Genomic DNA, 18030 nt, shown 5'->3' with positions numbered 1-18030 from the left:
AATAAAGCATGTATCTTCGAGACAGCACAAGCAGCGAATGCGCTGCCTAGGCGAGACCTAAAAATGTAGAAAGAAATTAAAACAGAAACAAGAAAAAGGCCTTTAACATTATATTTCCAGGTATGGAGCCCCAGGTTCCTCAATGTATTGGATTTAAATATTTCTTATCATTGGAACCCTCACTGCTTTGCATCGGTAAAAGATTACTCCTGGGCGTGTCTGGTAAATTATCAGAAACTTACCTGAATGTTTTTCTGTGGAGTTGCCAGGTCTAACATAGAACTGCTCAGCTCCGGAGAAGGGATGACTCTCTGGCTTCTTAAATCACAAACTGCACAGAAAAAAATCAAGCTGTTCACTTGTGAATTCAAAATAATAATTTAATATGTTCTACCTTGAAATAGTAAACAATTCAGGCACAACTTCTTTCCAATGAGTATGAGAAGGTATGGTGTGTGTCACTCAAGGGCATTCTAAGCTGGACAGTGTTTTGCCATGCAAATAGTGCTGTGCAAAGCTATAACACACTAACTTGTGATATGCTATGGTGTTCTATGTTCAGCAGGGTTCATAGTTGCAAGAAGGATACAGAGCAAGCTACATAGATGTAGTTTTTATCCAAACTCGTTAGATGCTATAGCGAGTCCTGCTAGTCCTGAGTACTTGCAGGCTAACCCGACAGTTTCCTCCTCCCCCCAACTGAAGTCAAACATTACAATGAACAAATGTTAGAAGCTGGACATCTATTCCCAGCAGGCTCCTAGAAGGATATGGCCAGGCTTCTACATTCACTGACTTGCATTGACTGCTATGGGGCAGTGCTCAATGTGTGCCAGTGGTTGCAGGTCGAGGCCTCCAGCACTCATTTTTGGGACACTGGGACTTGTTTTTCATGTTCAGGCTTTAGCCGAGAGCAACAGAGACAAAAGCAGAAACGGAAGACAGAACGAAGAAAAGATGGAAAAAAAGAGGGTGGAGGTGGAATGGAGACTGGGCAGCCTTTGTATTCCACAACCCCGATATTATGCAACATCAGCAGCAGGTGCCTGTGTTTTTTTAACATAATAAGAACTGTTAATGGAAAACGTTTTTGACAGAAGGATTAATCATCAATTCCTATGGGAAAAAGTGGCTACCTAGCGATTTGCTTTTCATCATAAATTTCTACGGTGTGACACACCGAAAGGCCATTATCCTTCGATTTGCATTAGATGCAGGGCCACTGGAATTATGCGGCAAGGGAGCACCAAATTATGTAGTAGCGTGGAGTAAATTACGTGGCTAGGAAAGACAAATTATGCGGCATAACACAGCACTTTTTTGATAGTAATACTTAATTGTTTTGCAATTTTTACACATGGTAATATTGTCTTGGCAAAGATTTCACCTCATTAGTACCAGTTAAACAACCAGATAGAGAAATAAGCAACTGAAAGATGGCAGCTTAACCTTTGTGAAGGGCCTTTCACTGCACGCAAACACATCTTGCCTTGTTTTTTGTAACGTTTGATCCACCAGAGCTAGAAACAATTTTTGGGAGTAAAATCTGCAGGTTAAGCAGCAGATAATGCATTATGTGACAAACGTGGCAAATCTATAATGATGTAAAAAAAAGCTGCAGCCGCAGTATGACATCATTCCAGGGGTCTTGACCATAGTTCATTGATGGCAAGGGGAGAAACTGGTTTAAATGGCAACGGGCCCGAATCAAAACAAAAAAATAAATAAAATTATTATGGGCAAAGTGCATCTTTGGGTTTAGACGTGTGCTTCGGTACGGATGTAGTCATGTTTTTTAAAAGTCACAAACGTTTTCAAGAGTACTTTTGGAAGTACCTTGGAAACATTTACGAATTTCAAAGTAATTTGTGCGTGGGAATGGGCTCAGAGACATTTTTGAATTCCCACCACCTCTCAAGTATGTGGGTGTGCACAAACTCTCCAGGGCCTCCCTGCCACGGGACGCCCAGTTCCCCTCTCAGAAGAAGATTTAATACCATATTTGGTTAATGTTATGTGCGAGTTGATTCTGCCGGAGTACAAAAACAATTTTTGTACATTGCAAAATTGACTTCACACTTTAAAAAAACGGTGATTTACTCCTGTAAACTGAATATATGTCAGTAGTTTTGCGAATGGCACTTTGAGTCTCAGGACTTCACCATTGATGTCTAATAAGCAATAAAGTAAAGTGTGATTTATGGATGACTTTCGTAGGACCCATCTGATGGCTTTTGAAGTAAGCGCTAACAATGCTTTCTCTCTATCACATACTTGAGCCTACCTGTGTCAAACCTCTAGCACGTGGATAAATAAATATCACCATTGCTGATTATGGCCTTAAAAATCATATACTCAATGAATGAATGAATGAATGAATGAATGAATGAATGAATGAATGAATGAGTGGAGCTTATAAAGCGCTTCAGCGGCCATGTACGCCATTCAAGCACAGAAGGGGATCAATCCGAACAGAATTGCTGAGAGCCACACGGGTGACTTTTTCGCACGAGACCAGAATGTGCACTAAAACCAGCAGGACTGAAGTTCATATGGTGGGGCAGGTCTGACAGCTGTTCAGCTTCATTCCAAAATGCGCCACATGCCAACAGGCGGGCAGGGCCGGCCATAAGGAAGTGGACTCAGTCAACTTTGACGTTATAGGGCTTTCCCGCGCCTTTATTGTCCTCATTTCGGATTGCACAATGTCTGTCAGTGTGTTGTAATGCACATACAGAGCAGAGAGGGCAGACGGTTCCTGTAAATTCAACGGGGTTGATTACTTAAACGCCAGCACGAAGGTCTGTGAATAACCAGGCTCGTGCAAAAGGATTCGTAATACCTGCGCCCTGCAGGTGATATGGTTTGGAACAAAAGGAAGGGCACATAGCAAATAAGGAAATACACGAATAAAAATGGTTCAGTAGCACAGCACTCCCAGATAAGGTGACCAGATTCCCAAAACAAACAAGCATTTACAATGCAATGGTCTCGGCATTGTTAAAGTTAGAGCTATTGGCATTGCTCATGACATTATTTTTGTTTATGTTTTTTGTAAAAAACATTTAAAGAAACGGCATTGTTATTTACAATGTCAATAGCTTAATCACTCTCAAATGCGAGATCTATTGCATTTGCACCCACACACAGAGCCACACACACAAAGCCACCCACACACAGAGCCACCCACACAGAGCCACTCACATAGAGCAACCCACACACAAATAGAGCCACCCACAGAGCCACATGCACACACACACACACAGTTACCCACACACACACAGCCACACACACAGAGCCACACACACACACAGCCACACACACAGACCTAAAAAGGAGGGGTGACTTCAAGGGCTAAGACAGATGTGAGGAGCGGAGCAAAGTCGGGCTGGAGCGGGGCATGTAGGGCCAAAGAATAGGGAAGGGCTGGAAGCCAAGGCGAGAATTTGGGACAAGAGGCGAGGGTAGGGGGGCGAAGGACAGAAAGGCAGGGAGATATTAGGGGAAAGGGAGAAGAGCGGAACTCAGCCTATGATTGGCGCATTGCCCAAAGGCAGCAGTCCAGGGCTCAAAGAGAGAAAAGCGTGCGGCTGTAATACGAAGAGAAGAGGCACGGGCAAAAAAGGGGAGAGGGCAGCATTGTGTTAATGTTTACCGTGGCATTTTAACAACCCCCCACTACAATGGCTACAACCCCATCGCAAAATAAAGTATGTTTTGGCAATTGTGAATGGTTGCTGGAATGATTACTCTCCCTGTTTGGTAAACGCAATTCACTGTGTTTTGTGTACCCAAGAAGCACATGAAACAGGGGCTCCTGAACCAGCAGAAACCGCCGCCTATGGACGGAAGGCTACACGTGCCCGAGGTCAGAACGATGTTTGTTTTCAGTAAGTCGGGGCTTCTTAAGTGACAACATTGGCCCGTCAGGGCTTCAAACCGAAAATTCGGCGTGGAGGCCAGTAGTACGATTAGAAAAATGTCTATTCAAAACCAAAAACACGCCCGCAGGCAGCAGCAGGGAGATAAGCGAGCATCTATGGAAAGAAAACAGAGAGCGCAGCCTCAGCAGTTACGGGCAGACCCGGCACTTGCGTCCAATAACACTTGTTACCAGGGCGCCTGGACGTGAAATGGAAACAGTGGAAGGTAACCTGGAAAGGGAGATGTTGTTTTTCAACAGTGTCAGCTCCCATATGTAACCAAACAACGCCCTTCTGCGCACAGCACTTCCAGATACGAAAGGACGTTTTGAGAATATAGATTTTGCCTGGAGAGTCCTGTATTTCATGTCTCGGCGAGAGAGCTGCTGCACAAAACCTACATTAGTGTCTGAAAGAGGCCATACAAACTAGAAAAAACAGTTAAATGTGCCTCAATTCCCACCACAGCAGAGTACCTTATGTGCGTGACGCGAGGATGTGAACAAACCACACTAGCGTGTGTCAAACACTGCCAGGGAAAATTCACCAAAACAGTTGAAATGAGCGAGTTCACCGCACTGCTCGCATGACGCGGTTCAGGCAGCGAGCAAAGCTTGTTTGTTCGGTTTTTTATTTTGGAAACATAAATAAATTAAAGGAGCGTTTCGGGGGATTTTACGCCGTGGATCAATTAAAGGAGGTGTGGCATTTAAATCCGATTTTAGAGGTGAGCAGTGCAGTCCGTGCAACACGCAAGCATGCATTTTGAGTCCAAATGCACGTTTTATTGGTCGTGGTGTTATTCTGCATAAAAGGTAAGCTGCACCAGTGACTTGGACGGCCGGCGAGGAAGCACACGCCTGGTCTTATCTGCGCTCCTCCAAGTGGCTAACAATGACTAAGGCAAACATCATCAAGCGCCGAGCACTAAAGAAAAGTGAACATGAAGCTCTGGAGCTTGGCGGCCTGTCCCGGAATCTCGCAGCAAAGTCAGGCATCCACCGCTGTAGACCTTAGCAGGAAGGAGCCTCGGTAGCTTATGTTTTGAGTTAGGGTGATGTTCATGACGCCATGAACACCACCGCCTTTCTCCGAGGTCAAGCAGAAATGCCTCGGAGAAACGCAGCGGCATTTTCGGATTCGGGGGCGTGTTTTTCTTTCTCTCCTCTTGCCATTGGCTGGAATGTTTACATTCCATAGGAGAGAAAGAAAGTAAAAAACACGCCCCCGAATCTGAAAAAGACGGGGCTTAAATGGACAGACGCCCCTCTCCTCCAATGGCTGGCCTCTGTTTAGGAAGCCAGCCAATGGAGAAGAGGGGCGGGTTCAAGCCCCATACTTAAAAACATTAAATATCTCGCGAGCGAGACTGCGCAAGCGCAGCCTTCGCTAGCCGAGACCTAAAAACTGGGACAGGTCATAAACATAGAAGTAGGACTACAGTTTACACTGGTGGGTCGCTGGATCTTGGTGCAGGCAGTGAATTCTGACTCCGGTGAACAGGGTCATGCTGGCGGTTCGGACACGCTGTTGCCACAATGGCTGGCATAATGACATTCTTGCTGTATTTTAGAAAGAGAAGGGAAATCCCAAGAGAAAATGTCTCTTTTTAAAGGATTTCCTTTCCCACAACATCTTCATCTGGAGTGACATCCAGATGTGCACATCTTTTTAACACCAGTGCCCACTCAGCCACTACTCAAAAACCGGGAGATTTCTGTGCTCATCCCAGCCGCTATCTAAAAACCGGGACATTTATTCAGTTTGCAGGAAAGTGTCGGGACATGGGGACACTTCATGAAAAACCCGGACCGTCCGGGGAAAACCGGGACGTCTGGTCACCCTACCAGTCCCAGATCGCTTCATTAACTGACTGTCAATCTTCCTCAGCATTCCATTAGCTGTCGTTCCCGTGCTGGAGACAATCTCCATTTTCACGTTGCTGTCAAGCATTGGAATTCTCTTATTCCTGAACTTCGACAAGTAACCATTCATGTGGCTTTTTGTAAGCAACCAATCAACAGGCTTTTTTTAAGCAGTCGAAGACCCTTCTTAGTACCCCCAGGGGCACCCCGCCGTCCCCCCTCCCCCATAGTAGGTTACCCAAATGACACACACAAGACAGTTGGTGTTGGGTAACAATGCTGCAGGTTTATTACATAATTCCAGAATATGTAATGGGTGGGTTATTTTACGGTCGATCCAAGGGCAGGCAACCAACTGGGTTGCCTGCCCGCCTGATGAGCCGGGCAGCGCGGGAGCGATGCCCGCTGATGCTGCCATCCATGTGATTCTTTCTACGATCACGTGCTGTTGGTAACTTCTACTCACGCCCCCCTATCGGGGCGGAGCGTCGCTTAGCAAGCCCCCGGTAGTTCAGGCCCACAACCGCCCGCAGGACTAGCGGGGCGCTGACACGGCTTCCGGGACCTCCCCTGAGGCTCCTCGGTTTTGGCTCAGGCACCCCCTATGGTGCCGCGCAGAGGTACCCTTTGTACCGGCCTGCTTCCAGATCGCCCTGTAACTCCGCCTGCAACGAAAAAGAAAACATTACAACGCTCAGAAAACCCCCCCATCCAACGCCTACGCCGGGTAAGCGGTAGGGAGGGAAATGGCGAGGTGGGCGACAAAGAGGTCGCCAGGAGGGTGGGGGAAGGCTAAATAGCCTCCCCCTCACACCAGGGCCAGGAAGTGACACGCATTGCGCGTCACTTCCGGCCATCCTGAGGAGGGGGGCTCCGGTCTGCGTCCCCGCCCCCCCCTGTGGGAGGGGGTGGGGAGGGGTGACCGGTGCCCCGGGGGCACTAAGGCGCCGACCGCCAATTGGCCCCCTGCGGGGGCCGCGGTCAGCGGCATAGTACCCCCAGGGGCACCCCGCTGTCCCCCCTCCCCCATAGTAGGTTACCCAAATGACACACACAAGACAGTTGGTGTTGGGTAACAATGCTGCAGGTTTATTACATATTTCCAGAATATGTAATGGGTGGGTTATCTTACGGGCGATCCAAGGGCAGGCAACCAACTGGGTTGCCTGCCCGCCTGATGAGCCGGGCAGCGTGGGAGCGATGCCCGCTGATGCTGCCATCCATGTGATTCTTTCTACGATCACATGCCGTTGGTAACTTCTACTCACGCCCCCCTATCGGGGCGGAGCGTCGCTTAGCAAGCCCCCGGTTGTTCAGGCCCACAACCGCCCGCAGGACTAGCGGGGCGCCGACACGGCTTCCGGGACCTCCCCTGAGGCTCCTCGGTTTTGGCTCAGGCACCCCCTATGGTGCCGCGCAGAGGTACCCTTTGTACCGGCCTGCTTCCAGATCGCCCTGTAACTCCGCCACAGCCCTGGAGGCGGCTCACTGTCGCAGCCAGGGCCCCCCACCAACCCGCTATAGTCTTCCCTGCAACCTCTCCTATTTAGGGCTTCCTGCAACTAGCTGGAAGGGAACAATCCTAGCAGAAAGAAGAGTTTGAAATTCTGCCACCTCATGACAGTGTGACAGCGCTAGCGGGACTCAAACCCTGGGAGGTCCCTTATGTCCACAGGCCCAAGACTTACCAGTGAGCTATAGCTCCTGGTGTTGTAGATAGCCCCATCTAAGTCCCCAAGGCCCAAGACGCTATACTAACCGGATAGGGTCTGCTGAAATAGAGGACCCGTTGGGCCTGGGGAGATGTGCCAAGAACTATTCGCCCCCCATGCGGGCAGGTTACCCTCTACACAATTCTGGGCCTGCCCTCTTTGGCTATGAAGGCGAGAAGGGTTTTACTTAACCTTTGGCCAGTCCCCTCTGATTGCTAAACCTGGAGCACAGGAGTGCTCCTGGCTGCCAGCGCGTGACCATGGGCAAGGGGCGACTCTTGCCCTTGCCCACCATCCCTTATTCCTTATTGGAATTATGCCCCTACAGATCCCTCAGTGATGAAGTTGATCAGTGATTTGCCCAGCGTCACAACCACATTGCGACTCGAACCTAAGGTAATGGCGCGCAGTTCGTGAGCACCGTATATACATACATCATCGGGCACGTGGATATTAAATTATCTGCCCAGAGTCACAGCGTGACCCGCCCGAAGGTATTGGAGTGCAGTACATGAGCCCCGTATTAGCATACCTATGCGGGCACGGTGGATTAGTGATTAACTCAAACCGTAATGCGCGCAAAATTATTAGAGCGCCGGACACGAGCACCGACCGAATAACCCATTCGGGTGCAGGGGGTGTCGTAATGCCCGGAATCACCTGATGCGCGCGAATGTGGGCACGAGCAAATTCTTGTGAATAATACCTGCACTTGTGTCATGTGACTGCATTATAGGAAGCCAGCCCATACATGTTGCATATTTATCTAGCGTGAACTCGACCCGAAGGTATTGGAGCAAAATCTTGTGCAATAAAAAATGTTTTCCTTTTCGAATCCAATGTTTGCTAATTCATTCACACATGTTATTGGTAACAACTACCAAGATCAGGTATTCACCAAAAAACACTCCTTATAGTGGAACACTTGAATGCAAGGCAACGTAAATTTATAAAGAATCAATTAAATGATTTATTTAATTCACAAGGTTTCTTTAACCACAATCAGATCATAAAAAATGCATTGGTTTTTAAATAAAACAAAGACACATTAAAAACAAGTTAAATTTAAAAAAACTACTAAATGAGACAAAAGCACAAATCAAGGAGATTTTGAAAAAAGACAGTCAATTTGTCATAAATCCGTTAATTCGGAAACCTAATGGGCAACAATTGAATAAGGGTTAACTTCCTCATTTGACACAGGTATTGTATGCCCCCTTCCAAATTTAACATAACGTGATTGCGTCGACGCGTTTCGGAGGTAATTCGAAGTTTGTGACCTCCTTCTTCAGGCCGAGCCTGGCATGCCTCTATGTGGCCCATTTCGAGGAAAAGCATGTGTTCAATGAAGCGGCGCCCTTCTTTGAGAATGTCGGGGTGTGGCGCCGCTTCATTGATGACATCTTCTTCATCTGGGAAGGCTCGGTCGAAACTTTGGAAGAATTTCTTGAATGGCTTAACTTGGGAGATGAGAACCTCAAGTTCACAGCAGCCTTTGACAAAAATGTAGTGAATTTCTTGGACATTTCCATTAAAAATATGGAAGGAGCTCTGGGAGTAGAGCTTTATGCCAAACCCACAGACAAAAACACACTCCTCCATTATAATAGCTATCACCCCAAATCACAGCGGGATAATATCCCCTTCGGACAATTTCTCCGCCTTAGGAGAAACTGTTCTAATGTGCAGGACTTTCTTAAACATTCAGGGAACCTAACTGAAAAATTGATAAATAGAGGATACCCCAAGAAGTTAATTAAAAACTCCTGTAAAAGAGCACGATTTTATGATAGGGAATGTATGATACATCCAGAACCAAAAATCTCCGCAAGTCAAACAACAGCTGACTCCAAACTGGTATTTGTTAGCCAGTTTTCAAATATCAGTAATAGACTGAAGAATGTGATTTATTCAAACTGGCACATTTTGAATGACGGAAAACTGGACAAAATCCCTAAACCAATCTTTGCCTTCCGACGCAATGAGAACATCAGACACAATTTGGTTCACACATATAGAGAAACCAATGACAAAAACCAAATCACACTCACAGGGAACAAAGCAATAGGAAATTACAAATGTAGCAGCTGTTCAATTTGCGACAATTGTATTGTAACCAAAACCCTCACCTATAACAACTACACTATGACTGCTAAAACACTTAACAACTGTAGGAGCAGCAATCTAGTTTACCTCCTCCTATGCCCTTGCGGGCTAGCATATGTGGGGGAAACAGGCAGGGAACTCAGAACACGCCTGTTAGAGCACAGATCCGCACTCAAGACTAATAAAAATAATGCTCCCATGGTTGAGCATTTTACTAAATATAAACATAAACACACGGACTTCTCATGGTATATTATTGAAAAAATTAACTGCTCAAAACGAGGTGGCAATATCGAAACAAAACGTAAAAACAGAGAACAATGGTACATTTCCGCCTTAGATACAGTCAATAAAGGCCTCAATACTAAGGAGGATTGGATGAAAATAGTAACGTAACTAAATGATCAACAGACTTGATCTGTGAGTTACGATTTACGATTTATCAGTTAATAGCTTGGCCAGTTATTTAAAGAGAATATATAATAACGAAATTACATTCACCCATCATTGTCTCCAAAAAACACGAATTATCATGCCGTGAAATCTTGGCACTGTCGCGATGAATTGACAGATCTTAAACATGGAGGATTATGCACTTGACTTCTGTCCCTTGGGATAAATTTGGACTAAACAATATGTCTCTTTTTGAGAATTGAACTAAAATATGGATGCCAGTCCGTTAAAATAAATTAAATATTCCTCTTTGATTCTTCGCAATTACATCAAGGTTTTATTTTATTTTACCATATATTTTGTGACTTATATTTTTCCTTGATAAACTGCTCCCGAAACGCATGTTCATAATTATGTCTTTGTCCCTATCACATTTAACCTCACCAGAGACTTTAAAATCATGAGATATTCGTAAACCATAACGTTAAGCTTTTATGTATATAGCTGTGCGTTAATGATAGATTTAACAAATATCATAGCCAAAACGAAAATGTAATTTATAAAATATATGGAACAATATTTCCAGCGAACACGCGCCGTTGTTCAGTATTGTCTAATAAGGCTTTTTGATAAAGATCTATACCAAATAAAAAAATCAAAAAAAGAACTAACCGAGCACTGTTCGCCGGCCCCCTATGATGACGTCTATCTCTGACGTCGAATAAATAGGCAGTCCCAGCCGCTTAGTCCATCTTTGATGTTGGCCGCGATCGGAAGACGCGGAAGTAGCTGCCCGGGAACGTAGATCGTCGGACTTTAACAGGTACGTTCAAGACTAATCTGGGAACCGCAAGCCGAAATTATTCACTCTAAACGATTAGGCACAAGAGATATGTTGCCATTAGTCAAACTAATTCTCGTTTATAAATAACTTGGTGAATTTACAACGTTAGACTTGGCCGGTATGTTACACCCAAAATAAACGTTAATTAGCCTATTAAGATTTCTGTTTAGGTTGTGACTACGTGACTACGCCATCAAGTATAGATATTTTTTATCATGTTCTCTCGCCTAGTTAAAAAACAGTTGAGGACAATTTGCTTAAAACGTGATATTTAAAACACACGTGTGTACATCTTTTTCATACACTCGTTTCTATATACAGCCACGAATTGATTGTACCCGGAGCAGTAAAAGAATCCCTAACAGCTCATAATTGTTGAACATAAGGTGAGCTATAAATCTAATTTATCACATTAATACTGAATAGACGCAATCAACAGTGGGTACACGACTTTGATTAGCCAACTGGCTTTTTTATATACTACCATAGTGAAACTAAATGTAGTTCCCTCGCTTGTAGGAATAAGGTGACCTACAAAGAAGCACAAAAGATGTCCTTTGCCCACACCCACGAAGAACTTTGAAAGGTATCTTTAAGAATTTTGATACTAACTGTGTAGATAGATGATGAGGGGAGTCAAAGTTAGAACCCTCCATCTTTAAGCTCCACTTGGGAGCTTCACATCTATAGCAAAAGAAAAGATAGAGCATTTCCAAAACTCATCGAACCAGATACAATAAGCGTTTTATTATTCCTTCGACAGCCCAGGGAAGTGTTTAATTGAAAATACCATTCCCGCAGGAGCGCAGCAAAACCAATCAGGAAACCTAGTGCGCTGGTCGCACAGGTGAGTTTCTCAAAAACCTAATGAGATTTCATCACTAAGTTTTTTTACTAGTGTGGAGTTAATGTATGAATGATGAGTAATGGATCAGGTAACTAAATGGAAACACTCTTGATGCAGGCTACGTTGCTTTATAAAACTAGAGAATGTAGATAATATGAGTATGGTTATATATCCATGAGGGTACAATTTTTGTTTGTACGAAAGAATGAATAGTTAGAAAACTGCAGTCGTTACATGAACGTAAGACATGACATATATGTTTTAGACTCCTGTTTTATTAAAAAAAAGTTGGGAAGTAAACATTATGCACATTGATAGTAAAAATTGTTTTTTTTGTGCCTTAGGCAAAAGTTTATGGATAAGGAGATTCCATTTCTAATAGTCCTGAAGAAGGAGGTCACAAACTTCGAATTACCTCCGAAACGCGTCGACGCAATCACGTTATGTTAAATTTGGAAGGGGGCATACAATACCTGTGTCAAATGAGGAAGTTAACCCTTATTCAATTGTTGCCCATTAGGTTTCCGAATTAACGGATTTATGACAAATTGACTGTCTTTTTTCAAAATCTCCTTGATTTGTGCTTTTGTCTCATTTAGTAGTTTTTTTAAATTTAACTTGTTTTTAATGTGTCTTTGTTTTATTTAAAAACCAATGCATTTTTTATGATCTGATTGTGGTTAAAGAAACCTTGTGAATTAAATAAATCATTTAATTGATTCTTTATAAATTTACGTTGCCTTGCATTCAAGTGTTCCACTATAAGGAGTGTTTTTTGGTGAATACCTGATCTTGGTAGTTGTTACCAATAACATGTGTGAATGAATTAGCAAACATTGGATTCGAAAAGGAAAACATTTTTTACTTCACAGTTTGTCGGAGCTCTATTTCCTTTTCGAGAATATAGAGCCCCTCTCTTACCTTGTTTTAAGCAAAATCTTGTGCACAATGCCTGCACTTGTATCAAGTGTCTGCCTTATAGGAAGCCAGCAAATACATGTTGCCTATTTGTATAGCGCGAACTCGACGTCAAAGGTCTTGCAGCGCTTTACATGAGCACCGTATTTACATTACACCATGCCGGCACGGGGAGCGTAAGCGATTCGTACCATATAACACGATCCCCGTGCCAAATCACGCGAACACCGCACCAGATTAACCATTGAGGTGCGGGGGGTTTAGTAATGCCTGCAATCGTTGCATATTCATATAGCGCGAACTCGACCGGAAGGTATTGGAGGCCTTTACATGAGCACCGTAACCAGCTTGCAGGACGTGAACAGACCCACGCAGCCACCGGTGTCCTTTCCGCGACGCAGCTGAGCCCGATCTGTCCCGGCGCGTGTCTGTCCGCCTCGCGTGGCAGAGAGCGCCCCTCCCAGCCATACGTAGTCGGGGACTCGGACTCAAGATGTGGAACAGAGAGATTTGTTCAGCCCTATGCCAGTCCGCCCTACGCCAACCAGACCCAGCCGGAAGGACCAGACCTGGCCGGGTGGGGCGATGGGGTGCTAGCCGCCCAATCCGTCCCCGGCGCCGTTGACATCAGAGACACATACTCGGGGAGAGCAGGGTACGCGGCGCAAAGACGAGGGGCGGAGTCAGACCCGCATATGTGGGAGCGCACTGGCTTTAAAGATTTTCGTAGTCGGCAGGATCCGAAACTGCGCGGGGAAACCCCAATAGATTTCTAGTCTATCGCCTTAACCGCTCGGCCACGACATTAAAACATTAATGCACGCTAACGTATTGGAGCGCCGGACATGAGCGCCATGCCAAATTCGCATTGAGGTGCAGGGGGGTGTCGTAATGTCCGGAATCGTCTAATGCGCGCAAATGTGGGCACGAGCAAAATCTTGTGAACAATGCATACACATGTATCATGTATCCGCATTCTTCGGCAGCCAGCAATTACAGCTTGCATATTTATAGACGGGGCCTCAACAACGCTGACTCATGTTAAAATGGGCTCCTGATACAGGAATCAGGACATCATTACCCACACCTCGCCCATGGCCAGAACCGGAAGATACGGTGCTTTGCTGGACATCCCCACAGTAACTGAAAGACGCAGCGAATTAATTTATGGAAATGGTGCCTGGCAGCTGCCGCCTGCATCGCGCTAGAGGAGCAGCCAGGTAGAAAATATCGCGAGGGAGAGGGATGTCTCACGCAGCACTGGAATCGAGCCGCTGAGAACCGCGGTGCGGGCCGCCACCGCGACCCTGGAATCAACCCTGGCGCAGATCCCTATCACAAAGAGGCCTGCAGCCAACAAATCCTACCCTTTTCTTTGACAAGATGACAGAAGGGTGCGTGCTTAAAAAGCGCGAAGTCGACCCGAAGGTATTGGAGCGCTCTACTGAGGACCTCTCTCAGCAGAGTAGAGGTTATCCTGTTATCTTGGAGCGGAGTGGGGTCGGGGGCGGTGGCGCACCGGCCACAGGGCCCCGTCAACCTGGTACTGCCCAGGGACAGGGCTGGGGCGGGGGGGGGGTGTAGCAAGACTCACCGTTGGCACGACTGCTGTCATATGCTGACCCGTCAATTAGCTGCGTCCGATCGCAATCCGGCCTGAACAGAGCTGTAAAACAACGCATCGTAAATAAACAGCGACCATGACTACGCGCGCGCATGTCCAGGAGGGAGGGGGTGGGGGGGGGGGGTTGTTGAAAGGCAGGAGCAAATATGCGCGACCATAAACAGAAACGCAATGCATCAGCCGCCCATTTGAGTTTTACACCTTGTTAACCTTACACCCAAAACCACCCCATGACGCACCCCCATACGCGTGGAATACTGAAATCCCTTCAAACCTGTACTGTGCGCGTAAACCCTAGAGCGCCGGGCACTAGCACCGCCCATTCGGGTGTAGGGGGTGTTGTAATGGCTGGAATCAACGAGGATGGTGGCGCGACACCAAGACTTGCAGGCCGCGTTCTCGCCCCTATGGCGCGCTATTAACAAATGCCTGCCATCTGTGCATGCCCCCCCACGACCTCCGCGGCAGCGTAGCCGACAGGGGGTGGGGGTGGGCGATAACCTTTCTATCCAGGCAGCGACCACAAGGCTGGCACCGGCCTAATCGAGCGCTCGAGCGAGTGTGCCCAACAATTTAGCCAGAGATTCGGGTCAGGTAATTAATTCCCACTGAATAATACAACTTCCAGTGCTAGAATCTATCTATTCTAGGACTCAGGCTCACGGATATAGGAACAAATCGTAGTTGGCTTCCCTGTCAGCGGCATGCCGGTAGGTGACCCTGTACACCTCAGCCGCACTCCAGAGTCAGGCGCGGCGCTGTGCAGAGGGCAGCCCCTGTGGCCCCCTCCGGGTTCAGCCGCTTGCCACCACTGATAAGAGGGGCACTGAATTCCGAGAGCTTAACATTGCCCAACATGTAAAACAGAACATATTTATTTCTCGTAAAATCCATCGGGCCCGCTGAGCTGCTAAGGGTATGCGGCTTAATGGCCGGTCGCCCCCCAATCGTTCGCTTGCTCACCAGGGCTGTCGCCCTGGCGAACATGCCCCGAGGAACGAAAGGCCGAAGGGCACACGACGAATAAATGCTGACCGGACCACAATCCCAGGTTTATTGCGAGCCCTCCCCCTTAAGTGGAGATGCCTCGTGCCGAAAAGGGCCTCGCACATATCGCTACCACTGTTTAGCCCGTGCCCGCGAAACCTTATCTCAGTGCGGCGGGGGTGCGAATGGATCGCCATACACAAACCCCCTGAGCCGCCATGAACATAATACTCTCCCCTTACAACCCCGCGAACCCTTACTGGGCCGGGGCTGGTCTAGCCAAAAGTATTTGCGACGCGAGCATGCAGGTCCATACCGGGCCCGCCACGGAAAACAGGTGTAATTAGAAACCCGCGAGCGCTCTTCTGCCCACGCCCGCCTCTTACACCACCCATGCCCCTATCTTGCGCCCCCTCCGCCCGTGGCCATCCTCGGCACAGGGCCCCGTCGACCTGGTACTGCCCAGGGACAGGGCCGGGGCGGAGTGGGTGTTGCAAGACTCACCCTGATCTAGTAGCGCAGAGCGATGACAACCAAAGCGTCGCGGGGGCCGGAATCGCAGCGAGGAAGGCGCGGACGGCGGACCGATGCTGCTGTGAAAATGGCGAGGTGGGCGACAAAGAGGTCGCCAGGAGGGTGGGGGAAGGCTAAATAGCCTCCCCCTCACACCAGGGCCAGGAAGTGACACTCATTGCGCGTCACTTCCGGCCAGCCTGAGGAGGGGGGCTCCGGTCTGCGTACCCGCCCCCCCCCCCTGTGGGAGGGGGTGGGGAGGGGTGACCGGTGCCCCGGGGGCACTAAGGCGCCGACCGCCAATTGGCCCCCTGCGGGGGCCGCGGTCAGCGGCATTTCCATAGCTGTAGCTTTTCTTTATTTTAACTGCCTACCCCTCTTCCTGACAATTCCAGCTCAACCTATTCGAATAATAATGTGGTTTGAAAATACAGAAACAGAAATATAACGCTGTGAACTAAAGACGTAAGTCTCGTGGGTGCCTGTTATTCAAAACACATCATTACATGATGTCTCAGTCTTGATCCGCATGGAAATCTCAGAGTCACAGGGACCATTCCTCCGAGAGGTCCCATGGCTTTATGAGGCCATAGTAGCGGCAGATGTACACAATACACTAGCTAATAACATGACATGGAGGTTGCAGATTTTTCTTTCCTTTTGAAAAATACACATAAAACAGCAAAACCATTAAGAAATCACTTGAAAAACATCGGCAAGCTGTCCAAATAATTTCCAACTGATTATTAAAACAAACTGAGAGATAACTGCCATGATATTAAAAAATACTGAGGTGTTAATTAATTTTTTTTACAATACAATCAATGCATTTGTAGAGCGCACAGCTACCTCCAAGGAGACATCCCGGCGCTAGTAAAAAGTTCTTCAATAAGGAGCCTAATTGACGACTAGGCAGGAGTGAAACAGTAAAGTTTTTAAGCTCTTTCTGAAAATGGTTTCGGACGGGCTAGTTCTCAAAGTCGAGGAGAAGAGCATTCCAGAGCTTCGAGGCCAGAAAAACAAATGCTCTACCTCCTCTTCTGGTCAATGTGGGGGAGTTGGAAAAGTTTGAGATTGTTGGGGGCATATCATCAAGGGGTGGTGACATAATTATCGTCGCTTTTGCGGCCGTTTTCATCCGAAAAGCGGCGATAATTATATCGCATTATTTGCAAGGACACGCTAGCGCGTTTCCTTGTTTCAGCTCCCGTTTTGTTCGCGCCTCGCTTTGCATCTCTAATGAGATGCAAAGGAGGCGCGCCTGACAAAACACCATGGAAAAATATCGCTACCCCAGCTTCGTGATATCATCAACGAGGGGTAGCGATATTTTAAATCCCGTTAACCAGTGACGGCCCGTGTAGGGCGTTTTGCCGGGGCGGTGACGTGGCGCAGAGGAGGGGCAGGTTGGGGGTTGCAAAATGCGGCATACGGCCGAGTTCAGGTAAGTTACGAAAAAAATTAATAAAACGAATTTCGTTGCGCGCGCTGCATCACCAAATGCGATGCAGTGCGCGCAACAAAATTTGTTTTATAATTTTTTTTCGTAACTTACCTGAAATCGGCAGTATGCCGCATTTTGCAACCCCCCACCCTGCCCCTCCTCTGCGCCACGTCAACACCCCGGTAAAACGCCCTACACGGGCCGTCACTGCCGTTAACTATGCCTTAACGCAGGAATTTAACGTCTGTTAAATTTCTGACTAAGGCATAGCTAACATGGGAGGTGGATAATGGTGATACGACCACAGGGTCGTGTCACCAAGGCTATCTCCGTTTTGGGTGCAACATCTCTGGTTTTCCAGCGATGTTGGCCCATTTTTGCGCTAACGCTGGAATATTTATCACCTAGGTTATACACGTTGTAAATAACGTACTAACCAGGCGATAAATAACAGCGATAGACGGCGATAAATATGATCTCTCCTGGATGTAAGATTTGAAACAGCACCTGAGATAGAGGAGGCCTTTGCGGTAGTAGGCCTTAAAAGTAAAGATGAGTGCTTGAAACAGATCTTTTTTACCACTGGAAGCTAGTGAAGATGCCGTAAGTGGCTTGAACCACAGCCCAGGAGGGGTACTTTAAGAATTAGTCGGGCTACAGCGTTCTGAATGATTTGGAGATAATGTACCAGGAAAGCAGGCAGGTCCAGATACAAACTGTTGGAGTAATCCAACCTGGAGGTGTTCAAGGCATGGAAAATTGTTTTGCGAAACTCAACAGGAATAAGATGTAGCATCCTTCTTATGGATTTGAGAGTGAAAAAACAGGTGGCAGTTAGTGCCTTGATTTGGGGC

The 18030-nt window shown here is 47.0% G+C and overlaps 1 protein-coding gene across 1 annotated transcript in view; it reads right to left on the bottom strand.

Annotated features, from left to right (window-relative positions):
* The window catches only part of TC2N (tandem C2 domains, nuclear), a 243432-nt gene that overhangs the window by 88793 nt on the left and 136609 nt on the right, over window positions 1-18030 (bottom strand). Inside the window, exon 5 of the mRNA XM_085626516.1 lies at window positions 243-331. Coding sequence (XP_085482642.1) covers window positions 243-331 — 89 coding nt within the window. The remainder of the gene's footprint in view (window positions 1-242; window positions 332-18030) is intronic.

Source organism: Triturus cristatus, chromosome 9 (genome assembly GCF_964204655.1).
Source record: "Triturus cristatus chromosome 9, aTriCri1.1, whole genome shotgun sequence".
NCBI lineage: Eukaryota > Metazoa > Chordata > Amphibia > Caudata > Salamandridae > Triturus > Triturus cristatus.
Note: the sequence above shows the minus strand (reverse complement) of the source record. Positions and strands in the feature narration are given on the sequence as shown.